The following is a 14,362-nucleotide window of genomic DNA, read 5'->3' on the forward strand; positions in this document are numbered from 1 at the left end:
ACACACACACACACACACACACACACACACACAACAGGGGCGCGCTGCTCCTGGGCGCAGGCAGCGCGTGTGCCGGCTTGCAGGCGACCAGCCCTCGCCTCTCAGGAAACAAACCCACCTTTGTCGTTCTGCTCGTGCCACTGGGCCAGCAGCGACAGCAGCACCACCATCTGGCTCGGCCAGAAGCAGGAGAGGCAAGGTGGGCGCAAGCAACACACGTGCAATCGTGAAGGGTGCAGGTTGAGGGGCGCGGGGCAAAGGAGGCATGAGTGAGCGGCCAGGTCTCACGGGGCAGGCACGGCACACATGCGCTCGTGGAGGCGCACCTTGCCGCAGTGCTGCGTGTCTGTGAGCTGCAGCCAGCTGTGGCCGCCCGCCACCAGGCCTCCCAGCTCCTCCGCCTCCTCCCCCAGCGCCAGCTTGGCCACAGCGCACTCGTACTCAAACTGGGGTGTGCGGAGGGTGGGAAAAACTGTGGATGGAGGGAGTCTCCAGGGGTTCCCTGAATGGCAAAGGGGGTTGGGCAGGGACCAATCCCTTGCAGGCCACATCTGAGCCGATGGAGGACTCAATGGGAAGGCGATCGCGCCTTCAGGGATGCGTGGCACCCGGCCTCCACTGACACGTGTGCGCAACTGGCAGAGGCGCTCGCTGTCCCTCGCCCCGTGCTTCACCCCACCGTTCCTCCCTCACTCCATCTTCGTCTCACGCTGCTTTGCGTTGGGCCACCTACGTCCACACGCGCACTCTGGCCCTCAACTGCTCACACCCCACAACAACAGATATATTTGCAAAGGCAGGCCAATGCGAAAGATGTCGCCTGTACAGTGCGCAACACACTCAGCACGTACACAACGTGGATGTGCGTGCGCTCACCCTGCGTCTCTTCCTGTACTCCTGGTGCTGCCCCTCCTCAGCGCTTGGCCGCAGCAGGTCCAGGTGGCTCGCCACTGGAGTGAGCGGCAGGGGTAGCGTTTGACAAGGGCATTCAAAATCAGAAACTCCACCTGGAGCAAGTAGCAATCAAAGGTGCTACAAGCGGGCGTTGCAAACAGCTGCGCTTGTCGTGGCATCGGGAGGCACAGTTTGGGACAGAGGGCGGCGCGTCGTGTGGTTCCGGCAGTGTGCGCCGGCGGCCCTCACCATCCCTCAGCTTTCCGACGACCGGGAAGATGAGGCACCTGTGGGGGCGGATGGCGAAAGAAGGGCGAATGGTGCGCTCAGACACGAACTCGGGGCTCTCAGGCGGGTGGTGCCATCAGCAGGCGATATCATGACTACGGCCGCGCCCCTCTGCGGCTGACAAGGCGAGCTGCAACTAGACTATCATGAGCAGGCTGGTCGTGAAGCTGCTTCATGACTCAGCCATCATCGTGTTACGACATGACTGTCTGACTTGACGGCCTCACCAGGGGCACTTTATGACTGTGTTGTTGTAGCCCTGCTCCTGGTAGTACGCCTCACAGCCCTCCGGCTTGTGGTTCTTGCACTTGGGGTCGTCTGGGGTGTGGTGGGCGTGCGTGTTTTGGTTGTGCTGTGTGTGCGTGTAGGTGTACTAGTGTGTGTGGGTGTGTGTGTGTGTTTGTGTGTGTGTGTGTGCGTATATGCAGGCATGCGCACTCGCTAAGAAGGTATTATAAACGCTAGACATGTTGTGGTGGGGAAACGGGGTGGTGATTCACCGCTCCTCATGCGTGCAGCAGCATCAGGCAACCAGTAGTGCTCAGAACACAACCCTCTTGGCCCCTGTCTTGCCCGACATGACGCGGCACAGGGCGCTCACCGCAGTCGCAGCAGTGCAGGAAGGGCCAGATGACGCCGCCCCTGTCCTCTGGCACAAACCTGAGCGGCAAACCAGGCGTGCGTGAGTTGAAGGCTGCCTTGCGACACCGCGGTTGGTATGATACGCGCATCCACACCAGAGACCGACGAGAAGCCAGTCACGCATGTTCAGCTGCAGGGTGCCCGGCGCCATTGCGGGCTCATGCACATGTGCTGCTTGCCGGGCCGGCGCAGGCGTCGCTCACTCATAGCAGCAGCGGGAGCGCGCCTCGGTCGCGCCGTTGCAGTCGCACACCTCCCAGCCGCGCAGCAGCGCCTGGGGATTGAATGAGGGGTCGCGTGTCAGCAGGTCAGGCATAATCATCCCAATGCTCATGCAGGGACGACCCTACGCACGTGAAGCGTGCAGCAGCAGAGCGTTGATGAGCACTGGCTGCCTTCGGCTCACACGCGCCCGTCCACAGTGGAAGGGACAAGTGTGGAAGGCCGTGGTCATGTGCAGATCTCCACACTGCACACCTGCACGTCTGCGCTCTGGACGATGCGGTTATAGGCGCGCGCCTGGGAGGGCCGCAGCTGGCAGAACACGATCTGGTCCACCTTCCTGGGCAGCTGCTCAACGATGCCCTTCTGCGGGTGCCGCGGCGGTTGGGGGCGGTTGAAGGCGGTTGGGGGCGGTTAGGGGGTTGTTGGATCAGATGCACTCCAAGGGTTTGCCGCCGCGCGTCGCCAGGCTGGCGATTAAAACCATGGCAATGCAGGTGATGACGGCGGAGAGGGGACGAGCAATGGGGAGAGCGCTGCTGATGCAGGCTGGCCTGACAGGACTTTAAAAACTCAAGGCTGGTCCTGCGCTGCTTCAATAGAAATGTGGAGCTAGAGGGAACAGGGACGCCAGAAAGTTGGCCCTTGGCGAAGGGGTTGGGGGGTGGGGCTAAACCGCACCATGCTCTTATCGCGGCGCAGCAGGTAATTCTTCTTGAGCAGCTGGGACAGCTCCACCTTGCGCTCATGGCCCTGGGGGAGGGGGCCGTGGGGGGTGCCCCAAGGGAGAGGGGTGGCGGGAGTGGGTGCGCGCTCTGTGGGCGCAGCTGGGTGCATGCAGACTTTGGATCAAATCAGGTTTGGTGGGGCACAACAGGAAAATGACACCAGTGGAAAAAGGCTGGCGCTGTCAGGGCCCGATGGCGGTAGTGGCAACGGCAGAGCACGCCGAGCACGTGCAGCGCACAATGCAGGATTTGTGCGATGGACAGTTGTCCATCGCATGACATGTTGAAGGCATGAAAGAGCATGCTTCCTACACAAGAGCGCGAGGCGAGCACGAGGGCCCCAGCAACGCCCACCAGCGCCTGCTCGAAGGCTGTGGCTGTCTTGGAGGACCCGACCTTGATCGGCATCGCGTAGTGGGACTGCGGGCAACGAGGGGAGTCGGCTGGAATGGTGAAGATAGCCACTCATACATGGTTGCAAAGACGACGCAAGCCACGCGCAGTCGCTACCTGCTCCTTCGAGACGAGGGACCTGGCGGGAGAGCAAAGTGCCCTGATGCAATACAGCTTGCGCCAATGGCCCAGAACCCTCTGGCAGTGTTGTTGCTTTCCATTCTGCAATGTGCAGCGATATGAGGGGGCCCGCCGGGGCCCTCCAGAAGCCCCTCCCCAATCCCGGCCCCAACCACGTTACAAGCGCAACCCACGCAGGCGGCGCTGTTCCGCTGTGCCCCCACGCACGTTGAAGGTTGCCCAGTCGTTGAGTGCGCCCGGCACCAGCAGGCTCATGAGTCCCCAGATGTCCTTGAAGTCGTTGGGCATCACGGTGCCTGGCGGAAGAGGGACGGGTGGTATAGATGCTTTTGGGGGCTGACCGGCATCTCGTAATAACCGCTTGAATGGCGGGATGCAGGTGAGAAGAACTTGAGCTGCTCTAGTAATGATGGCAGCTGATTTTTGACTGATGTCCAGATCCAAGATGCGGCTGGTCTGTGGTGTCTGGTGGGTTCGCAGGCCGCCATAGGCAGCAGGGGTGCAAGGCCCCCAGGATCCGCAAGGCCGACCAGGGGGCGCCCACGGGCACCTGACAGGCCGAAGCGTAGCTTTGTGGCCAGGCCGCGCGCCGCCATTGAGGTCTTGGTGGCCGTGTTGGACAGCTTGTGGGCCTCGTCAAACAGCACCGCCTGCGGGGAGGTGCGGGGCAGCGGGGCAGCAATGACTGCGTGGGGCTAGCATGACTGAGCAGTCGAGCTGGAGGCGGGGTTAGGGGGTGAGGAGAACACATTTGCGAGCATATCTGATGAATTCAAACGTTCCTGACGCGCTGCACAGCCGGCAAAGCGCCTGAAAGCACCGGAAGGGTGCACTGGGCCAGCAAGGGGCACAGCTGTCGTTCCCTTCCGCCAGTCCCGGCAACCGGGGCGCACGTGTATGGGCAGCGCCGCCAGCCGTGAGGCGCTGAGGCGCAGCTGGTCGTACGTGGTGAGCAAGACCTCTGCCTGGCCGCTGGCGGCGGCTTGGTAGGCGGCCTCCTTGCCTCTGCCGTAGTAGGTGAACAGCTGCGCAACAGCGTGGCCGCCGTACGTTGGGCAACAATTAGGGTCCAGCTGGCTGTGTGCGTCGTGAGCATTGCTTGCACTTTTAGGTGCACAGGGCCTTGCAACTGCGGCAGCAGCTCCTGTGGCGGCAAGCAGTGGGTCAGCTGATGGGGGGGGAGGCGGCGGTGTAGGGATGGTGTGAGGGTTTGAGTGTGGGTGGTGCCTCACCTGGAAGCTTCCCCATTGGCAGAACTCCTGTAAGCGGGGCGGCAGGTGGGGGGCGGCAGCATGGGGTTGTCAGAAGCACCGCGGCAAACACAAAAGAGGCCCTTCCGCTTGCATGCAAGAGCTCACTCAGACACTTAGGCCGTGCACCCCATAATGCGCCGCACGCCCAACCTTAGGCCTCAGATATTGGCACATCGCCGGCCATCAGGCCCAGGGGGCAAACATCGGCAAACAAAATCAGAAAGTACGCAGCTTGTCGCACCTGCTGCCAGTTTGTCACTAGTGACTTGGGGCACACGACCAGGATCGGCCACGGCTGCTGCCGCCGCCCTTCGTCCTCCTCGTCCTCATCATCGCCCGACTCCTCGCCCGCGTCGTCCCCAGCGCGCGGCCGCTGCTGCGGCTGGGGGCGCGCCATCAGCGGCAGCGCGTCGTCGTCGCCGCCTGTCTTGCCCAGCAGCGCTGCACAGAAAGAGATGGCCTGCGTTCGGGAGGACGAAGGGGAGAAGATCGTTTATCCCATTGGATGTCCAACCCAAGCTGATTCAACCCTGCTCTAGAACCAGCATTAAATACCCCCAAATCGGCTGCGCGTGTGGGCGTGCGTGTTATCATATTCTGCCGCCCACCCCAGCAAAAGCGCCACCACCTGCCGCTTAATCACACCTGCACCGTCTTGCCGAGCCCCTGAGCACGGAGGTTGGCGGGGATGTGGTGGCACCGGACAGTGAGGTGCAGCAGTCAGCCAGCTGAGCAGGTCGGCGCGGACGCGGAATGTATTAGCCAACGCCCGCAGCAGGCGGCGCGAGCCCCTGACAAACACACTGCTTCCTGTGCGCACAGGCCCCCACAAATGCACACATGCATGCAACCTCTGCTCTGCACAGCAAGCACGCCATTACGGGACTCGGGGTTCTTCAAGGCGCACCATGTCGTCTGCGAGGATGCCCCCGTGGCGAGCGCAGTAGCAGCGCAGCAGGAACCGGATCTGGGGGGACAGGGCGGAGGGCGCGGCAGAGGAGGTCGGGGACCGGTGGGCGCGTGCGGTCATCCACCAGCGCGCAGACGCAGCAGGCGCAGAAACGTGCGACGGCCACGTGCGACTGTGAGTCCCAGGCTCGCCGCGCTCGCTCGCCGCTAGACAAACCGTACCGTATTGCAATTAGGCCGAGGGGCCAACATGACAAAGGCACAGGCGGTTCGGGCGACAACCGCCCCCCCCCCCCAAGATTTTCTCAAGCCCTAACACTCCAACCAGGGCGCACCCCGTCTCGTTGGTAGGGCCGCAAAAACTTGTTGATGGCCCCCGGGACCTGGGCCGCGCGGTTGGCGGGGTTGACAACGTAGCAGGGGGGAGAGGACGGGCTGAGGTGGCTGGAATAGTGGTCGCAGCATGGCATGGCGCGCCCGCCGCACCACAGTACAGCCGGAAGCAGCTGGCGCGAGCGCGAGCGCGAGCGCGTGCAGGCGCTCGTGGGTGGAGAGGAGCCGGGCGCCGCACCTTAAAGGTGCGCCCGCAGGGGAAAGTCAGCTCCAGAGGCACCTCGGGCCCCAGCTCGCGCGCACCCAGCAGCGCCACGGGCTTCCGGACCCCTGCACCCGCCTCATCCTCGACCGCCCCTGCTCCCCGGCCACTCCCACTGCTGCTGGCGCCGCCGCGCCTCGACCGTTTCCTCGCGCGCGCCACGCCGCCGTCACCCCCTGCGCCAGCACCATCGCCGCCGCACTCTGCTGCGCCGCCGTCCTCATCGCCCTCCAAGGCGCCGACGCACTCCTCCTCCTTGCGCCGCCTGACGGGCTGCTTCTGGTGCTGCTGCCGCTTCCGCTGCTTTCTCTGCTGCTGCTGTTGCGGGCCGCCGTCCGCCATGACTCCGTAATCCGCACCCCACAGGTCATCTGCATCCCCAAGGCCAACATCAGGCACGTCCTCCTCATCCTCTTGCTCCCGCGCTGCCCGCCGCTCCTCGTCCTCCGCCGCCTCCTGCCGGCGCTCCTCCTCCTCGGCAGCCCGAGCCGCCTCCTCTGAAAGCGGCTTGCCGTCGGGGCCGCGGCGCACGGCGCGCGTGCGGGGGTCAAACTTTGGCTTAAAGTGCTGGGTGGCGGACAGCACGTCGAAGGCCGGGGTGCTGCCGACGCCGCCGCCGGCGACGCCCAAAGGGCCAGGCGCGACAGTCGGTGCGGGTGCCCCTGCTTCCAGGGTTGGCTCACTGAAGGACAGGGCAGTGGGCGCCCGCGCGGGCTGGGAGCTCTGGCCGCTACCCAACGCGCCGCTGCGAGCTGCAGCGGACTCAGGGAGAGGCGGCAGCTTGCGCTTTCTCAGGCTGCTGAGGCCTGATTGCTGCTGCAACAGCTGCGATGATTGCGACAGCAGGGGCGGCTCGGGTGCCGACAGCTGCTGCGCCCCCAATTCGAGTGAGTTTTGCGTCGTCGATAGGGGCAGCGGGGCGGCCGCTGCTCGGCGGAGCTCTTTGTCCACACGCTGTGAAAGCGAAACCTGCATGAGGTGCATAAGATGGCATGATGTAATGCTGTGCACCTAGAATTGCAATCTCACAGGTGCTAGTAGCCCAGCTGTAAGCAGATCACTCACCCTGGGCTTGTCAGCCAGCCTCTGCGTCTCCAGAGTTTTTTGGATCTCATCAATTGGCAGGTTGGGCTCCACCTCATCATCCAAGCCCGACGCCCGAACCTCTCTTCTTCGCCACGACATCGTCCTACCTCCAGGGCTGAGCAATCAAAACATGATGCATAACGGAAAACGGGGTGTGTTGCTTTCGCGTATGATACCGGGTGCACTGCATTGAGTCTTGTGAATGCCGATTTGTGCTTCTCTGCCACGCTGTGCGTGCTGCGCCCACCCTGCAGCGACTCAGCTGTAACGACACTACACGACACAGTAGGACTAAGCTTGCCAGGTGACAAGGCAACCGTTCAGCATCGTCTTGCACCATTCAAAATTTTACCCTGTGAATGTCGAGGATAGCAACAGGGTACCATACAGGGAATGTTGTTGACTTTTTGTTGACTTGGCATGAGGGCGGCAGGTCCCGCTGTAGGACCTCCGCAGGCTGCGGTCGGGCTGGCAGCGGAAATACCGTGAAGGGCACGCGATTCCTGAAGTGTTTCGTGCATGCCGCCCACCCAATGATATTTTAGAAGCTCTGCAACTTGCGAGGCTCGGGCAAAGCATTCCCAGACGGAGGACCTTGACATTGGTCATCTTACAGTGGTAGTTGGTCGGCGGGCGAATTGTGCAGGGCGAAGCAAAACGAGACAAAACCCATCACTGTCGAAAACTTTGTGGTGAGTGCCACCAATGGTGAAGACAGAATGAACGTGCGATATGATGTATGGGTGGATACTGCGCAGGAGAGGGTGACAATCGTTGCAAGCATATGGGCCAAGGCTCCTTGAGGTGCGGGTTTGTAGGTAATGCCGAGTTGGCTTGAGGAGTGGGGCAACTTTCTTATCGGTGGTGCAGTGTCACAAGTGCATCACTGTTGTGCAGGGATCAACAAGTAGGCTCGGGGGATCGTGTTGAGCTCTGGTTGATCAGCCGCCTCTGGTGGCGGTGCAAGGCACAGTGTGGCTTTACATAAGAGGTGTGTCGAAGTGCCAAAACCTGACCTGAGCGCGTGGCATGTTCAAAGCCTCACCAGAGTTTGAGTCTTACAGAAAATCCTTTGACATCCACTTCATGTTTTCAGCCGATCCAAGGGTAGGGCAGCCCCCCATCGAAAAGATTGTGCACTATTAAGCCCCTGGGGAAGGGGCCCTCGCATGACTCATCCTCACCCGTCGGCGGTGGCCACCTAGGACAGGATGGACGCATCGGCCAGCAAAGCGGTGCCTTTGACGCTGCTGCCCTTCAGAACTATCCACATCTGCAGGTGGTCGCCTTGCGGCGTCACGGTTGCGTCCTGCGGCGTCGCCGCGCCGCTCGCCGGGGCTGCGCCAGCGGCCCACAGCGGTGCGCCAGCGGCGACCCCGCTGCAGCCCAGCAAGCGCCGTCCGGCGCCACCCGCACCGCCCGCGCCGCTGGCGCTGCCAGGCTGGGCGAAGTACACGTCGACGGTCGCGAGAGTCAGTGTCTTCATGCTCTTGCAATCGAGCGTGAATTCGCGCGTTGACTTGGACAGCTTCAGGCTGCACGGGTTGGCGTTGGGCTTGACAGCGGTGCCGGCCAGGGGGGCGACAAAGTCGGCGGAGTAGCCGGAAGGCGGGCAGTAAACCTGGTGGCCAAACAGGGGGTGATGAATCAGATAACAAACAGCTGGAGGCAAAGCCCAGACAGGGGGCATCGGCAATCTTGAGTGTTTCGTTTGTATGCAGACATGTTCGCACGCGCGTGCACTCGCGCACATGCGCGCACGTCACTGTGTGCACATGTGTAGCCAATGAACCTTGCTGGCTTACTACAACTGCACCCCCTGCAGTGCGCAAGGAAGCCCCTGCTCAACGCCCACCGGTCCGACGCTGAATTTGACTTTGGCCGTGCCGGTCTTGATGCTGTACCGGAGGCTCTTCACGCCCTTGGCTGAGTTGATGGCCCCACCAATCGCATCAGAGTCAAGGGAGAACTGCGGTGTGGAACCGGGCATGGGGCAGTACGGTTTTTAACAAGGCTTGGCTGCCTGGGTGGGAGCAGCGCGAAGCGCCCAGAAATACGCTACAGTGGCGCAGCTCAGGGCCAGGCCCGAGGAAAGCGGATGCTGCCGACCACGAGGGATTCACAGAAGGCAACCCCAGCACTACCCCCTGTTTCAGCACTCGAGTTTGCCGGCTGCTTTATGATTTCATTTGATATCCCTCAAGTGTTGCCACCTTTGTGTGCTCGCAGAATCTCACCGAGAAGTCATCTATGCTCCAGTCCAGCTTGAACGCACCCCTCGTGGGGTCAGGCTTGCCTTGGAAGGGGTACGACCCCGCCACTTTCGAAACAGTTACTGCAGTAGGGGCAGCAAGGATGTCCAGGGGAAAAGCAACGACGTCTGGCAAGGAAGGGAAGAGAATGGTGTGGGGCCATGCACGCGCCCCAGCCAGCTTGGTTGGGGCAGCCAGCAGTGCTGCCTGCCCCGGCAGAAATGACACCTCAATTTGGGGGTCGATCAGGTGTATACAGTGAATGCCGCAAGCGCACCTGGCGCCGTCGAATCTTGCAGGCGAGCCTGCGCCAAAGATGCCGCGACACTCTTCGTGTTGGTTTTGTCAAGGGCGAATGGCGCCTTGAAGTCGCAGCTGCCGGCAACTGCGGGAGATATGGGGATGGGCAGGTTGGGGGCCGATACACGCGGCTGCAAGGGGGGCACTGATCGCCTGCAAGGGGGCTAGTAAGGCGCGGGACACGCCCATCCAGAAAGTAAGGGTTTACAGTAGAACGGGCGCAGGTACTGTCAGCCGCACGCTGATGCTCATCATGCAAGACCACGACAGGCTTTGTCGCGCGCCGGGGGGGTCCGATGGGCTGGGACATCCCACCAACACAGGTGCAACAGCAGCAGCGCACCTGCCGGAAAGACTACCCGCACGGAACCGGATACGATGCCTGCATTGCCGCTGAACAGGGGGATCTTCGCAGGGTAGTCTGTGTACTGCGCGGATCCTGCAGGCGTAAGCAAGGGGCAAGGTTTGATGCACGGCTGCTTCGCCGCAGTGACTGCGAGCTCGATGCTTGCCGAAGGCGCTGGTAGCAGCCACGCCTTCAAGCCACGTTGTCCATCCAAGGTTGCTTGGCAGTGGCGGCATCGCCAAGCCAAGCGCTGCGCAAGGTCGCCGTTCATGGCGCTGTGCACAGTGATTTGATGCGCAGCGCATATGCTGCCTGCGGAAGGTGTGTCGCGCAGCTCTTTTGCCCATCTGTTGACATATTATCATACCTGAAGCTGAGATGGAACCAGCAATCGGGATATCCACGAAGCAGCTTTGCCCCTGCACGGCCTCGACAAGCCCACTCGCTGCGATCAACGCCATAATCGTGGTAATTACTTTCATATTTTCCACTCGCGCCCGCTGCTGCTTGTCGAGGAGGCCACCCGCTTTGATTGATTTTCCGAATGACCGGTGTTGATATCCAAAAGTACGCCAAAGCTAAATATACAGCGAACTCGCGGCTTGGCACCAAGAACCCGCATTGCGGCCAGCGTCACCGGGCACACCAGGCAGCCACACCCCAGCTGGCTGAGGAAGCGCAGCGAACTTCTTTGCAGATGACGTGGCCAGACAATGCTGAACCTACCAGCCTGTAAGCCAACACCACTGGACACGGTATCCACTGCATAGAAGCAAGGGTCAAGCCCAGCTGCGCTGTCACGCCCCCTCCCTTACATGTCTGTAACGCGTCTGCCGGCAGACGGCGCCGTTGGTGCCTGTTTGAACCTTGCCCGGAGTCGCAGGACGACGTGACACGGCAACTTCATATTCTTACCTTCCCCAGCAACGCAATGGTCCTGCCAAGCCGATACAACCATGCCTTCCCAAATCGTACGTCAGGTGCTCATATGATACAACCGTCAAGCCTCCGCCACCACTGCCCGGGCGCCAGCTTCATCAGGTCTTTGCAGTTGCCCCCGCATCGCGGCCGGGAGCCGCGCTGCCGTCGCAGCAGCCACCGTGGAAAGCTGGGGCACGGGCACCTGGAGCCAGCGCCTGATCTCCTTGAGAATGGCCTGCCGCGCGTCCCTGATGCCCGGGGACTCCTCCTCATGGTCGAACATCAGGTCAACTGCAGCGGTCACAGGCATGTTTTGCTCGTGTGAGGGGGCGCAGAGGAGGGGAGCAGTGGTGCTTTGGGGAGGGACGAACGGTGTGCCGGCTGTTTCCGCGCGCAACGGCTCGGTGTATTGGTGTGCTCGCGCCGCTCGTCACAAAGTTGTCAGCAAACGGCCACAGCTGCCGCTGCATTCATCCTGTTGCGTGCCGTCACAGCCGCTGCTTTCATAGCGCTAGGGCGCGCCCCTCGCAGCTCGGCCGCACCGTGGTGGCCGCCGTCGGGTATCTTGATGACCACAATGCTGTCATCGTATGACTCATCCCTTGTCAACACACCAAAGGCAGACCAGGGGTCGAGAAGGCCGTTCGTGAAGACGATATTGGTGACAAACCTGCGGACCAAGGTCATGAGGGCAATTGTGGGATGAAGCTTGCAGTGTGCCGTGCATGTTGTGAGCCACGCTGCAAGAGAAGCGAAGAGTATTGCAGGGCAAGAGCCATCAAGCGCCAATGTCAAATCACGGGCGGCGAGCAGGGTGCGTGCCCCGACAGACGGGCCGCCCCACGGAGCACCAGCATCAACGCCCAGGGCTGCGCCCCCCAAACGCCAGGCAGGGTCCCGCGAGGCTCGCCTGTAGTCGAGGCCGCCATCCAGTGTGACGTGCGTTGAGGTGACCGGCTCGACGCCCCAGGCCTGCCGGCAGTGGGCTCTGATGGCGTCCAGGTCCAGTGGCCCCTGGTCCCTGTCACCAGCATGTGGGTGTGTATTGGGAGTGGAGGGTATTTTGAATGCGTGCACGCATACGTCCGTGCTCGTGCACTTGGGCACCCGGTGTTCACATGATGCGTACGTGGACTGCCGCGCGGAAGACAAGAACAAATTTGCAGCTGCGCTGAGCCGCACCAGAACATGTCAGTCACTCCGTTGGCCGGGAAGTAGGGCAGCTGCGCGCGCATGTGTGCAGCGAGGTGGGGGGGGGCGGTACATCCGGATATCAGATGAATGCTTTTGCAATTCAAGCGGTGGGGGCCAACTAGACAGGTGGCATGGACAGGGCAATCAAAGCAACTGGCCGCAGCAGCAAGTCAGGGCAGGGGCGCTGCGCAGAAGAGAGGCCCTCACCTCCTGCCCCATGAACTCTGTGCACACCTGCCAGTCCCAGGGCCCTGGGGAGGGGGAGGGGAACACGGGTTCACAAATCAAAGCCCCAAGAAAGCGGCAGCACGCGCCCCTTCCACTACCAGTTGCTGATCCTCATGTGCCTTCCCCGCGACAAAGCTAAATAAGATCGCGCGGCCTCACATTCCATCGCAGAAAACAGTTTCAGAAACTGCCTGCTAGCCTTAGAACGGGTAGGCGTCAGCCAACGCGCCCATGCCAACCTGCATTGCCTGCGGCTGGCCCCTCCAGGGCAATGTCAAAGCACTGCTTCTCCCCTGTGGCATTGTACAGCACCCCGGCAGCTTCCCGCAGCCCCTCCAGCAGCCAGCCCTCGTCCTGGGCCAGCCCCACCCCCTCAGCCCCCCTTCGCCGCCCCCGCAGCCGCCGCCGCGCCGCGGCGGCGGTCGCCGCCCTGGCCGCGCCGTGTGGAGTCAGGGGGTAGCCGGCGAGCCACGACTCGTTACGAGTGAGGTGGCTGCAGGCCGCGCGCATCGGCCAGGGCGGGAGGGGGTGGTCGTCCGTGCCGCCCATGTATGCGGATGCAAAGGGGTAGGCGCCCATGGCATACGCATCAAAGGCACCCTGGGCATGGCAAAGGGGGAGGAAATGGGGCAAAAACAACCACAGCTTCAGAGGAAGGCTCTGTTCTTACAAAGAGGGAAACCCTGTGGACGCATTGCTGGCTTCAGTGTGCGAAGAGCACAGCAGCACAGGGGGCTTGTTCAGCCCGTGCAGGTACACTTTGCAGTCACGTCCGGGTCTCTCATTCCATCTGCTGCTAAATGCATGCGGTGTTTCGGGGCGCGCCGCTGCGCAGCCCCGCCACACCTGCGCCCAGTAGGCCAGATCGATGGCATCCTGCCGGTCGCCCAGGGGGTCACACAGCCTGAACAGCTGCTGCAGCCGGCCCCGCCCCTCGTCGGAGGCGCCCAGCTCCAGGATCGACGCAAAGGCGGCGCGCGCGTTGGGGGCGCAGTCGGCGGGCGCGCCGGCCTCCGGGGTGGCGCTCTTGGTAGCAATCTGCCAGGGGTTGAGCATTGGAGCCGGGTTTTAGGCTGCATGCTGAGGTCCATCGCGCTCGCCGGCAGAACCTCAAATCCAAACCCTCAATCCCTCAACCCTATAAAGAACAGAACGCCGCCAGCAGCAGCCTGCCACACATGAACCTCGTTTGCCCGATGCTGCCCTGCCGTTGCCTGGGGGGGCCGCCCGAGCGGCCCCCACCTGCCAGAATTTCTGGGCGTCAAAGCCGGGCACGCCAGGGAACTGGCCGACGGGCGCGGAGGCCGCGACGGCGCCGGCGATGATGTGGGGGTAGTGGCGGCGCATCCAGGCGGCAAGCATGCCGCCGTAGGAGCCGCCAAACGCGACGACGGGGCTGTGGCGGCGTGGGCGAGCGCGTGGGGTCACAAGTAGAAATCAGGAGCTTCGCGGCCAACGGAAAAGAGCAGAGCCCGAGCACCAGTGCGGCTGGATAGGTCAGTGGAGGGCGCAGGGACTGGAGGGCAATTACTGTGTGTGCGCGAGCGGCCCCGCACCTGGCCTCCGCCCCCCAGGCGGCCCTGAGGGACTGCAGTATGTTGGCGTAGTCAGCCATGGCCTGGCGGGAAGTCAGGAAGGTGGGGTCAGTCTTCCAGCTGTCCGGGCCTGCACAGGGCGGGGACGGGGCCGGGCGCCGACGTCGGACAAGCGGCGGTGGCGTAGCTGCCGAGCTCAGGAGCCCCCCCCTTGGCAGGCATTGCTGGCAGGCCTGCGAACCACATTAACCAGATTCGTCCCGCAGCCTGCCTCATGAGGCCAGCGTGTGTGTGGTGTCAGCCACCAGAAGTGCGCTGCGACCTCGCTGCCCAGCCGTCGGCCCCCGCCCTGCAACCCCAGCCACACCAGACACACACCACCCCGTCACCGCTGGCGACCCCCACCCCACCATTTCCACCCCCTTCCACCCGTCC

General features: G+C 62.7%; 3 protein-coding genes across 3 annotated transcripts in view; all 3 read right to left on the reverse strand.

Moving 5' to 3' along the window:
* Window positions 1-101: 101 nt before the first annotated feature.
* MNEG_0466 (Putative DNA repair and recombination protein RAD26-like protein) lies at window positions 102-7,250 on the reverse strand (the record flags this gene model as incomplete). The annotated part of the gene is made up of 20 exons (XM_014051044.1): window positions 102-170; window positions 327-446; window positions 877-950; window positions 1,144-1,181; window positions 1,410-1,500; window positions 1,784-1,842; window positions 2,028-2,098; window positions 2,302-2,412; window positions 2,728-2,799; window positions 3,129-3,194; window positions 3,516-3,604; window positions 3,853-3,958; window positions 4,202-4,333; window positions 4,541-4,567; window positions 4,803-5,021; window positions 5,207-5,227; window positions 5,469-5,528; window positions 5,806-5,853; window positions 6,042-6,890; window positions 7,131-7,250. The coding sequence occupies 20 exons, from the start codon at window positions 7,248-7,250 to the stop codon at window positions 102-104; spliced, it is 2,442 nt and encodes an 813-aa protein (XP_013906498.1).
* A 1,102-nt stretch (window positions 7,251-8,352) lies between these two features.
* On the reverse strand, window positions 8,353-10,510 carry MNEG_0467 (hypothetical protein; the record flags this gene model as incomplete). Its single annotated transcript, XM_014051045.1, has 6 exons — window positions 8,353-8,772; window positions 9,007-9,120; window positions 9,389-9,486; window positions 9,681-9,788; window positions 10,047-10,142; window positions 10,492-10,510. 6 exons carry the CDS (start codon window positions 10,508-10,510, stop codon window positions 8,353-8,355), a joined length of 855 nt encoding a protein of 284 aa, XP_013906499.1.
* A 539-nt stretch (window positions 10,511-11,049) lies between these two features.
* MNEG_0468 (lysosomal Pro-X carboxypeptidase) overlaps window positions 11,050-14,362 on the reverse strand; it is a gene marked incomplete at both ends in the record, with an annotated part of 4,074 nt that continues 761 nt past the window's right edge. The window contains 9 exons of the mRNA XM_014051046.1: window positions 11,050-11,261; window positions 11,513-11,640; window positions 11,815-11,991; window positions 12,153-12,193; window positions 12,372-12,415; window positions 12,632-12,992; window positions 13,239-13,430; window positions 13,635-13,788; window positions 13,949-14,057. Of these exons, the coding sequence (XP_013906500.1) occupies window positions 11,050-11,261; window positions 11,513-11,640; window positions 11,815-11,991; window positions 12,153-12,193; window positions 12,372-12,415; window positions 12,632-12,992; window positions 13,239-13,430; window positions 13,635-13,788; window positions 13,949-14,057 (1,418 nt within the window). The remainder of the gene's footprint in view (window positions 11,262-11,512; window positions 11,641-11,814; window positions 11,992-12,152; window positions 12,194-12,371; window positions 12,416-12,631; window positions 12,993-13,238; window positions 13,431-13,634; window positions 13,789-13,948; window positions 14,058-14,362) is intronic.

Source organism: Monoraphidium neglectum, assembly GCF_000611645.1.
Source record: "Monoraphidium neglectum strain SAG 48.87 unplaced genomic scaffold scaffold00038, whole genome shotgun sequence".
NCBI classification, from domain to species: Eukaryota; Viridiplantae; Chlorophyta; class Chlorophyceae; order Sphaeropleales; family Selenastraceae; genus Monoraphidium; species Monoraphidium neglectum.